The sequence below is a fragment of the Mus caroli genome, chromosome 7 (assembly GCF_900094665.2).
Source record: "Mus caroli chromosome 7, CAROLI_EIJ_v1.1, whole genome shotgun sequence".
Taxonomy (NCBI): domain Eukaryota; kingdom Metazoa; phylum Chordata; class Mammalia; order Rodentia; family Muridae; genus Mus; species Mus caroli.
The window spans coordinates 92,749,036-92,761,520 of NC_034576.1; the positions used below are offsets into that span (position 1 = coordinate 92,749,036).

General features: G+C 44.1%; 1 protein-coding gene across 2 annotated transcripts in view; it reads left to right on the top strand.

The window, feature by feature from the left end:
- Nucleotides 1-3,103: 3,103 nt before the first annotated feature.
- Nucleotides 3,104-12,485, top strand: part of Me3 (malic enzyme 3) — a 180,442-nt gene continuing 171,060 nt past the window's right edge. Inside the window, exons 1-2 of one of the 2 annotated variants that reach the window (XM_021166866.2) lie at nt 3,104-3,441; nt 3,754-3,951. In XM_021166866.2, the coding sequence (XP_021022525.1) occupies nt 3,769-3,951 (183 nt within the window). In that variant the 5' untranslated portion in view covers nt 3,104-3,441; nt 3,754-3,768. Of the gene's footprint in view, nt 3,442-3,753; nt 3,952-12,485 lie in introns of those variants that run through there. The other variant, XM_029479566.1, reaches the window with a different exon arrangement.

Consider the following 12,485-nt stretch of genomic DNA (forward strand, 5'->3'; position numbering starts at 1 on the left):
AACTAAGTTATGGTGAATAGGGAGGAATGGCAGAGACGTGGGAGACAGATGAGAGGGAGAATCAGTTTCCCTGGAAACGCTTCATGCAAAGGAATTGAGAGGGAAGGAACCAGAGGCTCTGAGCTTCCCCTGTTACCAGTTGTTATACAACCATGTGTGAGGGTTTGTGTAGGATATAGGATGATAAAGTGATGATGAGGTGACTGGGTATCAGACTTCACAGATCTAAGTCTTTCCTGTCCTCGAAGCACTCCAGATCTGGGATCCAGGTTTAAATCCCACCCCGATCAGGCAAAGTAACTTCTCTGTTTTGTTTCCTGGTTTGAAATTTGAGGGTAACATCAATTTCTATCAGGCTAAACTAAGTTGGGTAAACAGAACGAACTATATCTCAACACTAAAAATTTGACGTAAGGAACGGGATTATGTGGGTGGTAGAGGGTTGAATGAGAAGGTTGGGGGGAGGGCTGGGGCAGCTACTAGTAACCACAGAAAGAAGCCTAAGGTGGAACCTGAAAGGAGCTCCTGGAACCACCAAAGGATGGACTTGAGCAAGAAGAGTGTGCAAGAGCTTGGTGAGATTACATGTGATAAGGAAGGAGGCTGCATGCTGGGACCAGTGCCTGATGCTTGTTAATTGGCTATGGCTGGGCTTGGAGCTGAAAGGGACTAGTAAAAACCAGGGTAAAGGAAGTCTGTCCTTTCCAGCCTTCAGTCCCCCTCCATTGCCCCCACTGACAGAAATGATTAGGAACCCTACTGTCAAAGAACAAAATTGTAAGATGCAAGTTCCAGCCATAAGCCAGAGTTCAGAAAGACAGCTCTGTAGAGGAATAATCATAAGACTATTTATTATAAGATTAAATGAGTGATGACAGGTACTCTGACTTACAATTGACTTACGACCTATAAGTCCATTTTGAGTTAGAAATATTATCAGTTGAAAATATGTTCTCTATACCCAGCCTCCTAAACATCAATGCTTAAGAGCCAGTGCACTGCTGAACACCAGTTGTTTATTCTCAGAGCCAGTGCACTGCTGAGCACCAGTTGTTTATTCTCATGGTTATGCATTTGGGAAACAACTTATTGCTGCGAGCCAACATGAGGAAAGTGAATCCTACATCTACACAGCCTGGGAAATGAGAGAAATTAGAGACACAGTTTCCATGGAACTACCTTACAATTCCTAAATCTCAAGTGGACCACTTAAGTAAGCTTGGCATCATGCCAATGCATTATGAAGTGCTTTAAGTAAGCAAATAGACCCACCAAAAAATGCTAGAAATAGCAGGATCTTAGTTTTATCACAATATGGTGAGATTGTAAAGGTCACTTAAAAATGCTCAAGGTCACATGAATCTATTCACTAGAGGAATCCAGTCCATTGGAAGTCAAAGCTGTCTGTCTTCTTGAGTCTTTCAGAAGTTCCGAGAAGATGGGCATATAAATAAAGTCCTTGCAAGAGAGACTGGTTTAATGATATACTAGATACACTTGGGGGCATTTGGGGATCATGAAGGAGGAAAATGAGCCACTGACTCTGAAAGATGTCATAGAGAAGATGGTATTTGAACATATGGAAGGGAGAGAGAGGCCTTGCTTGACAGATTCCCAAAGCAATTCAACAAGCTGGGTGTATTCTCTGTGCTAACCAGGCATTGACCCAGATACTGAAGGTGCAAAGACTTGTAAATGGTTGTTTAATCTTTTAAACAAGGTTTTTATTTATTCTTTGGGTGTTTCATACATATCATATTCATCTCTCTCTCCCAATTGTTCCCAGATCCTCCTCCTTCTTCCTACCCATGCAACTTTGTGTTTTGCCATCTGTCTCAAAACAAACAAACCCCATGGAATTCAGTCTGTGTTGGCCAGCTGACCAACTACTCCTGGGCGTGGGGCCTGCCCTAGAGTGTGACCCATATACCAAATATCACTCCATTGAAAAAAACTGACATTCCTTCACCCAGTACAGTTGAATAAAGATCATTTCAGCTGAGAACTGAAGAGAGAGGCTTCAGGAAGGCACTCATTTCCACCAGTCTTGAGGAGATGGACTCCTGAGGCCAGGCAGGAGGACCTTGACAGCCGGAGCATCCCTGCCTTGCAGTTAGGCCATGAGAACAAGATGGAGTCTGAGAGAAAGAACCACACCACCTGTCTAGTGGCCATTCTGAGAGCTCATAGCCCTGATGATCAGAGAAACTACTCACCTTCCCTCACCAAACAGCTATTTTTTTCTTTTTATTTATTTATTTTTTATTGCACAAAGGCATGCCAGGCCCTGATGACAAAGGGATCTGCAGGCAAAGGCCCTAGCCCAGTGAAGCCTGTATCGTAAGGGGGAGGCAGGCAATATACCACAAAAGCAATGAGCTAGTAGCTGACTTGTTCATTTATACCTAGGGGAAAACCCTTTTCTTATGCATCCCCTGGGGATGGTCAGCACTGAAGGGAATGACTAGAATAATGACTTCCAAGTTTACATATTAGGGGCAACCTCAGAGACGAGATGTGGCGGTTGTTTAGAAGATTGGAATATGATGTTCCCTGTAAAAGTGTTAGCAGAGGCAAAAGCCCTGAGATGGAGGTGAGTAAGATAGGGAAATGGAGAGAAGCAAGTCAGAGGAGACCTCAAGGACAGCACAAGGTGAAGTGGGATAAGATGAGAAGCTGGCAGGAGACAGGCTGGGCTTAACCAAGGCCTCCTGACAACTTAGGTGTTATCCCATACACAGAGCGATGTATTTCCTTTAGAAGGAATCTCTTGAACACTAAGTGGAGGAAGTACACACTTAAATTCAGGGAGAAGTGGACATCAAGGTGTGAGTGACCTAACATCTATGGTCTATGGCTGGTCACATGGGGTTCCTAGAAACCTACTTAGGAAGTGGGGAACACAGATCAACAGATGAGAACGTTCTACAAAGCAGGAAGTGTTCTGTACCTATATACATTCAAACATGGTCTCAACTGGTTTAAAAGAAGGCACTTACTGTGACTAGGGAAATGGATTTAAAATTGTATTTTATTTAGAGTATTACAGCTACATGTGGCTAATGGTTACTATACTGACAGCATTCTTGCCCAGGTCTTGCTCAAGAGGTGGGGGCATGCTGATCCTCAAGTGTTCTCCCCTAAGTGCCATTCAGTCCTCTGGATAGAGAGTGCCAGGGTACAAAAGCACAAAAACCCTGATGTGGGAGGAAACTGAGCTTCATCCTGTCTTGTTATGAAGAGCCCCCGCGCATATCCTCAAGGAAAATCTGGTCCCGCAAGAAAAGGTTTGGAGACTGTTTTACTGAATGCATCAGTCCTGTGAGCTAGCGCTGCCTGTGCGGTGCTGCCTTTGGCCAGAGAGTGACAGGAGACAGTAGCGCCTTTGCCCCACCTGCTCGCAGTGGGACTGCATAGACTTCAGCTTCTCCAGTTAAGCAGGTAAGCGGAAGAAGGAGAAACCAAGGTTAACCACAGGTACTGAGGGTGCGGGAACTCCTCGGAGAGTATTCTCCCATATGGGGGCAGGGAGGCACGGGATCTGCTTTCTGGGCTTGCTTTCGCTTTGCTGGCTGAGGGGTGAGCATCGCAACCAAGCGAGGAGCAGGTGGCCTCGGACAAGGGGAGGAGGCTAGCGCCTTCCATCAGGAACCCCCAGCCTCTCTCCGAGAGCTCAGGTGCGGCGCCCTGCTGGCGCGCAGGACCTGGCTTGGCTAGAGGGCACCCCTGACCTTGGTCTCGCCCTGGTTCCAGGTCTGTGCCAGGGCTATGGGTGCCGCGCTGGGCACTGGCGCGCGGCTGACCTCCGTGCCTCGCATAGCCTGCAGCAGTCTTCGGCGCCAGACACCCTCCGCGCCCGCCCAGGGCTGCCACTCCAAGTCTGGCCCGCCTCGACCCGTACCCCTGAAGAAGCGCGGATACGATGTCACCAGGAACCCCCATCTCAACAAGGTAATGGTCCGGGTAGGACGTTGGATCCCGTGGTTAGCAGGGAAGGACGCCCCGCCCCCTGGGCTTGGGACGAAACCTATGGCGTCCTTCCAGAGCCCTCTGGTTTTGTCTCCTGTTTGCTTTGGGCTTTCCATCCTCCTCTTGACATGGAGAGATGTGATCAGTTTTACTGACCTTAATTTCCTCAGCAAAAACAATACAGACCCAGTGAGTATTCCCGATGGTCCCTCTGAGCTAGAGTCAGATTTCCAGCAGATCTTGAGGACAGTTCATTTGACCTCCGTGAATTAAAGTATCTGTTAGAGATTTCTTAGGAATGTTGCAAGGTTTAAAAGGAAAAACAGGAAAGGGAGGCCTAGTTCTTAGCACAGACTCGGGCACCAATGAGATAATAAGTGTTAGCTAATGATATGATGAATATCTGGGAAAACATGAGTCCGGAAGACAGAAAAGTCTAGAATTATAGAACTTTTAGTACTGGAAGAAGAATTAAAGATTTTAATTTAAATCAGTCCTATAACAGAATGCAGAACAAAGGGGTCTTAGCCAAGGTAACCAAATGCAGATCTCTAATACTTTGGCCGTGTTCAGCCCACTGCAGATACCTGCATATTAACCTAGGAACACACCTCCTTCCTATAGCAATCAAGTTTGTATCTTTGGTTCAGAGGATTGTGGGGAACAGAAACTGGAAGCCAAGACTGAAGCCAGTCCCCAACTCCCCACAATTCCTCATGTTTAACTAGCAGGCTCAACGTTTTTCAGCCTAATAATATGTATGATAGTCCACCACGCCTACCTCATTTGATTACTGCAAAAAATTTCAAAACCACTGGATTTTAATTAATATGTAAGCTATCATAAATGCTTGCTAAGCAATTACTGCAAATAAAATGTGAATATTCCTCATGCAGGAAGTTCTCAAAAATGTTAGTAGTTTCTCTGATTCGGGATGGTGAAATTCCAATGACACAACTTCTATGGGAAATGCTATGTTAAAGGGTGAGGCCAACTGTGCAGTGCTATGTTTCCGACAGCATCAAGTGAAACTAAGGAAAATGTCTGAGTGCTCAGAGTCACTTGTCACACTCACCCCCTGCTCTCCAAAGAGACCTTGAGTTCCCGGTACTCTGCTCCTTCCAAAGCATTTAAGGTATCCATGCCTGTTTGAATTGCTTCGGTAGTGCTAGTCGGTGAGAACCTCTTTCAGCAAATAAAAAGCCCTTCACCAAAATCACATCTAGAGGAAGGGCTGCAGGTGAGGCTTGATGGAGAAGCAGAGGTGACTCCCTGACGGTGCAGTCTTGCTCTGGTTTCTACCCTGGCTTTGTGATGCCACTTTATGTGAAGTCTAAGTAGACTACCTCAGACTCTCTAGGGGTTCTCTTCCCATTCCCAAGCCAATCACCAGTAACTTAAGCCAACTGGAGCCTGGAGCCTCCATCCAGAATTGAAGATAAGGTTTAAGGTAGGTTCATCCTCACCTATTGTCTTAGGATAGAAGAGACATTGGTCCCCACAATAAACCTGTAGATGTCATGAGAGGGAAAAGACAGGGTTTCTGGTGAGCAAAGTAATATATTACTACTATAGGCTTCAATATTCTAACAATTGCCTTGGATGTGTGGGTACATTACCAACCAGTAGTTGTTTTGTAAGTAGTTATGAAAGTAATGATTTTTAGTCCTGGGTTTTGCTCCACTAAAACAATTCTTATCCCCTATGTAAATTGTCTGAGTGATTCGTCTTCCCAAGTAATAAAAATGGAGGTTATGCTTTAAGTATGCAGCCTGAGATTTTCATAATGTCATAGATCTCTAAAGATGCCTGACTCTGGTCAGAGGTAAGGATATCAGGGATGCTGCTGAGAACAAGTTGCATCCTTCTGCAATAAAGAAGCTATCTTCCAGAGAGCTGCTCACATGCCCTCTCTTCCTTCTGACGACCCCAGGTATTTGGTGTTTCCAGAGAAGGCTTCCATCTTTCTCTCAGCTAGATGGGACAATTCTGATGAGGTTAAAGAGAACAACAAGGTTGCCAGAGAGGAACAAAAGGAGGGGGCAGCTTTGAAATGGCTTTTGCTGAGTGGGCCAGTTTGTGAGTAGCCATTTTCTAGAATGCAAGGTCTTTGTGAGCAAAGACTGAAAGAATGGAGTTCTGTGTACCTGTGCCTAGGCCGCAGTATTACAGAGAAGTTCTTGGGGAGCTAACATTCAGTTCTGGCTATGCATCTATTGTACTGTGTGTTCCATCTGGAGCAGGAAAAGCCATTACACTGAAACTGGTGAAAGAGAAGTGGGGTTGTATGACAGAGGAAGGGCTTCTTATTGAGTGGGGTTACTACTGCTATTGATTGATGCCTTCTGGATCTAGCTGGATCTAGCTCCGCCATGTCCTGGGTGATTAGTCTCATTGGCTTCTCTGTGGCTGATAGAAAGGCCCTCCTGATCCACTCCTCAATCTAAATGTGAACCTCTTGGCATTTGCTTTATGTCTGTCTCCTTTTGGCAAGCTACTACAGTGGCTGACTGTTTCTTTTCCATATAGATCCTGGTCAACTTGAGGATACAGACTAACCTATCAGATGAAGTTCTCTGCCTAATTTGACATTCAGTAACTATTTGCTCTTGAGTTGTCTTGAGTCATGGTCCTTTCTCCTCAACCCCATTAACATTAATATGCTACCTTACCAACCCCTCTCATACTAACTACATTCTCATTGACTGTGGCCTTCTGTGAAAGCAACTACCAACTACTTGACCCTAGTAGTCCAAGATTTTCAGTCTTTCAACAAAATTTGTGTTATTTCCCAGAGTGCACCAGCCTCTCTTTGATCCAACACCTGCAGTAATTTGTTTTTTTACACAATATGCTATTGAACCAGTCACCTGCTTTTTCTGCAGTTTTTTGATCTCCTGTGCTTACTGTCTAGGGAAGTAATTAATGAGATAGGTGTCAAAACCACTGATGGTTGAATGGCATATTCCACGAAGTGGGCTCTGAGTTCAAGACAGAGCTGAAACAGCGTCCCTCTCATGTATACTTGGCATATTTCAGTTTATGACTATATGAAAGTGACCAACCGTCGGGGCCTGAGATTCTGGGGACACACAAGTCTCAGTGGCATCACCTCAACATTCAGACTCCTGCACAGATACAATTTGTGTTTGAAGCACCTGTCTTGTCTTAGTGACAGCTTACTTCCTCTCCTTGGATGAAGGAAGTGGCTCCCCAGAGACTCACTTTATCCACCACTCAGGAGGGTTGTTTGGAGAAGTGCAGGTTTATCAGTAATGTAAGTAATATGTTTTTCTGAGACCTAAGTATCAGATATGATAGAGAACCAGGCTTCTTGACTGAAAGAGGAACAGTGGATTACTGAACTAAAGAGGAATTCCATATGCAGTTTACTCCAGACCCGAGTCACTGGCACACTGGTGCAGGGAGTAGAAATGCAAGTGCTGTTTGAATATTTCAAGATAAAGTGAGCAAAAACTGGTTGAAATTCAGTTTTTCGCTATTGAATACTGGCCTGTCTTCATGGACCTCGTATTGCTATGTGGTAAAACAGCTGAGAAATGTTATGGCTCTGTGCTTAGGACAGCTAAAAAAAAACTTTTATGTTTGTTTTTTTTTTTTTATCAGTTATTCTAGGTCAGGTCAATCTGACAAAATAAACTCCAAATACAGAGGCTTAAACAAGGTAGAATTACATATCTGATAAACAAGTCTGAGTGGGCACTGGTGAGTTGGAATGAGGCTTGATCTCTGTTGCTCAGTAGTAGTCACTGTGCCTTTTATATTTGATGGTCCAAAATGGTGAGTCCTGCTCTACCGGAATTTGATAACATGCACATTTAGCTATAACAGAACTTTGGGAGTTGGTGGGTAAGTCTTTGGTTGGGCATCAATGTTTTCAGATAAAAATTCTCCACTAAAGATAAGATATTTGGGGAAACTGTCAGAAAATGTTTATCTTAACCTTTCATTCTTTTACTCTGTCAGTGTTCCCTCAACCTTTAAAGTCTATGTGTCTCTACATTGCCGCTAACACCAACTCTGTTCTTGCATAGCTCATCAGAGTTAGCTTCCTTAAGCTAGGCAAACAGTCCTACCATTGAGCTATAGATCCAGCCCTCTGGTCTTTAATTTAGGCCCCATTTAGTCAAGGATTCTTTAATGACATGCCTCAGCTATGCAGCCCACAGTTAACAGGCAGAATGCGTGAAGAAGTCAGGTTGTTATCAGAATTATTAGGGTCAATTCCTGCTAACTGGCAGCCTGACAAGATAGCTCAGCTACCTGTCCTCAGCAGGTAACAGTGCAAACCAGAGGAGGGATATTTATTCAGTATGGCTGCATCCGGTAGAGGAACAAATGAACAGACCCAGTGGTAGCTTCATATCCATGCTCCAGAGACTGGCATAAGATTTGGGTTTAGAGAGAGAGCAAAAGTGTAACTCAGCAGCGCTGGTCAAGGCATGGCCCTCTCTATCATTAGCTTATCATGAACACATTGCTGCCTCCTGGTCTGTGGTCTGCCCTGAAAATGGTTAGCCCTGGGAAAATCTCTTGTTGGGAGGCAAGCTTCCCTTCTAGCTGGCGCCAGGACCCCAACCTTTTCCTTCCTTAGAATAAGTCTTAGAAAGTTCCAATTCCTTGGAACCCATTGTCTTCATAGTCTGACTGTCCAAAGAAAAGACACAAGTGTCTCACTTTAGAAGTTCAGGGTATATTTCCTGCCAAGATGGCTACAAACTATGTGACTCATTCCGAGTGACCTCTGCAGGCTTTCCTAAATTCCTCATTTTCCTTCACATCTCTCCTCACCAAAAGTCCTTCTTCAGTGCATCTCCTCCCCTAAGATCCGCATCACCAGTATTGACATACCTAGTGGGATGGGCGTAAGTCTCACATTGCATATCTAGGGCATGGATCAGAGGCAGGAGGTCCCGCTTCAGGAAGTAATCCCAGTGTCCTTGAGCCCCCATCCTCCACTTTTGATGCCACAGGGCTTCTATTCCTGCTCCAACAGGCAGGAGGCAGAGGGATTCAGAGGCAGCGGTTCTCAACTTGTGGGTTATATATCAGATGTCCTTCATATTTGTATTCATAACAGTAGCAAAAATTACAGTTTTAAAGTAGGAATGAAATAACTTTATGGTTGGGGTCGCCACAGTATGAGGAATTGTATTAAAGGATTGCAGTGTGAGAACCACTGCTCAAAGGCATCAAAAGTAGATATGGATTCAAGGATGCCACAGCGGAAACAGCTTCACTTCCAATACCTGGAAGAGGAATGTGTAGGACTGGCACCAGAAGCGCTGGAAGGAGATTTACTGTTCCTGGAACCTGAAGTTAATTTGCAAAGTGTTTTCTCGTAAGCACGTGGCTATAAATAGATGACTCATTCTCTAGAGAACATAGACCATGTGCTAAACGAGTGTTTGTATGTTCTTTATGAAAACTTCAGAATTCATTGCCAAGGAATGTCTAAGGTGAAATGCACAATGCTAAGTCAACTCTACAGCCATGACTGTTATTATTTTTAAAAAATGCAAGTCTGGAAAATGATTTGAATGTCAATATCTGAAAATCTCTGCTTTATAGGAGAGGTATGTTGGGAATTGTATTTGCTCCTTACAGAATTCCTTAACATCCCAGTATCTTTTCAATTTTAGGGAATGGTTTCTCATGAAGACATTGTAACACCCAGGTTAGCTTTTAGAAGTTGATGCATCTATACTATATGAGGGGAAATCTTTCCGTAGTAGTCTCACTTCAAGCTTTTACAATTAACTATCTTCTGCTGCCAGCTTTTAAAGTAATTGTAAACAGCACTGTGGAGATCATATAAGCAACTGCATAGATGACAAATCCTTTACAGAAATATGTGCTGCCTGACTCCACCCTGGGCCAACTGGCATCTGAGAAGGTTTTAAGGCTCGGCTCCCTATAAAGTTTCTTTGGACATGTTTTCAAGCCCATCTCTGATTTCCCTACTTCAGTTTCTCTTGGTTGCCCTTGGACTTTGTAGACTCTGAGGTTTGTGACTTTATTGGTTTTATTTGACTTTGAATTTTTGCCACCTCTACCAAAGATTCCTTTTATTATCTGCTCTCTGTTTTCTGAATGCCAGTCTCACAGAGAGGGTGGGAAAGGAGCCTTTGATTTGTTGGCCATTGCAGGACACTAATGTGAGCACTTTTGTTTGCAGACACAGACTAGAGCTCACTTACAATCCCTTCACTTTGATGTGGGGAAAGTACATTTGGAAGTCCTCTGGGGTGGCGTTAGACTGCGTTTCTGAGGCAGAGCACAAAAGACGCTCTATGATTGCGTGATGAAAGTCCTACAACTGGAGGTGCTGAGGTCAGTGGTTAAAAGCACGCATTCATTTTGTATCCAAAGGGTTGCCAGGCAGCCTGGTTAAAACACAGTTCTTACCAAAAGGGCACAGAAAAGAGGGAAATATACCCAGTAATTTGAGGAGAGGGGATTTTGATAGAAAGATCATCAGCTTTTGAGAGACCTGAATAAAAGAAAAATCAAAGCTGTGTTTACTTTTACAATGGCTGGAAACTAGAGGCCCACCAAGTGTATAACTGAACTACAACCGGCAACTAGAGATTATTATATATTTTTGGTCTCATTGGTGTTTTTCTTTGACTGTGAAATAACAGAGCATTGACACTATTTTTCCTGAAACACATTTGCTACAGTGTAGAATTATGGAGAAAGCAGGCTCTGTTGATTTCTCCTGCAAAACAGAATGATGCCCTTCTCATTCGCCCAAATTCGCATCTCTTCAGAGTTGTGGGGCTGTTGAGTGACTTCCTAGGATGAAACAACCAGGCATGCACCGTAGAGAAACTCCAACTTGGTTCATTGTCCCTATCCCCTCTCCTGTGGTTTTAAGGAAAGCATTGAGGAGTCCAGCTCAGGTACCCATTAGACCAATTTTTCTTTGGAATTAATATGGAGAAGATTCAGACAGCAATTACAACAGCTAGCACTTGCAGGGGATAATTGTGTCCAGAATTATTCAAAGCTGTTTACATATATACTAACTCATTTGTTTTGAGGTAAACATTATGATTCTTCTTATGTTACAGATGAGGGGAAAAGGCAGGAAGTGGATAACCAAGTGCCCCATGCTCTCTCTGTGTTCATTACAGCATAGTGGTACTTAAAACTAGGCTACCTAATTTTAGGGCCCACACCTGCACCCTTTTGTGCACCAGACTTCCATTTTGCAGGATCCCTCTTCCTTGAGATTTACTATATGCAGCTTGCTGAGCTGTGTCTTCTTATGGTAATAATTAATATAGTCCTACTCCCTTATGTGGTCATTGACTGGTTGCTATAACTTCTACTTACTTGGCTCAAATCAGGGAATCCTCGATTTTGAGGGAGCTCTAAATACCACTAAGTGTCTTCTAGTCACTCTTTAAATATGTGTAATTCTACCCAAACTCATTATTTACATATTCAATTCATCAATACTGTTTTATGAGTCCCTATTTTACTTGAATCGGTGGATAGTTAAGCCATGGCAAATTCGGCATTTCTTTCACCTGTGAGGAGCATACAGTGTAAGACAGGTGCAGGTGAGGACCAGGGAGGACTTGTAAGCACTTTCAGCCTGCTGGGTAAGTGTAATAAGAAAGGAATCTATACAGAGCATGAAAGAGATGTGCAGCCATGCTCTCCCAACTGTGCTTTGGGGCTTGAGTGGATGCCTCAGAGCTGGCAGGTGAAGGTGAAGGTGCGGAAGAGGTGTAAGTGAAACCATAAGAGGCTGGCCTGCCATTGCTGCTGTGGTGGAGTGGGCAGGAATTGAGTAGCCTGCACTGAGCCTTATTTGAAGAGAACTGTGCGACATTATGTCAGTGGCCTTTCTCGCTGTTGTGATAAAATACCTGCCAAGGAGCAGTGTACTTGAAACAGGCTTTGTTTTATCTTACAATTCGAGGGGAGGTAGTCCATGGCTAGGGAAAGATGGCAACTGTAGCAGGAGGCAGCTAATCACATTGCTTTCATTATCAGGAACCAGGGGAGAACAGGAAGAGAAGCCTGGCTATGAAAATCTCGAGGCTTACCCACTTTGACCCACTTCCTCTGCTGAGGCCCCACCTCTTAAGCATGCCAGAGTCTACCCAGACACCACCAGCTGGAGGTCAAGTGTTCAAACGCATGAGCACATGGGGAACATTTCTCATCCAAACCATCACAATTACCAAATCTCTAACTTGGCAAATGGAGTTAATATCTCCAACACTTGGATATGGCCTTCACATCTGCTTGCTTGTTTATTTTTGTTGCTTTTATGTTGCACAGAGATGGAAATATCATTTATATCAGATCACTTATCAAACTCTTCAGCACACTTCAGAGCTCAGCATCTCCTCTGCCACACCTTTTTTAGTGCCACGCGAAAACCATTTGTCCGTCCTCTGCATTCTTTCGACACGTAGGTGGCACTGGCTCTTCTCCAATTTTGTCTCAGTGTCCACATACCAGTCATGTGCCTG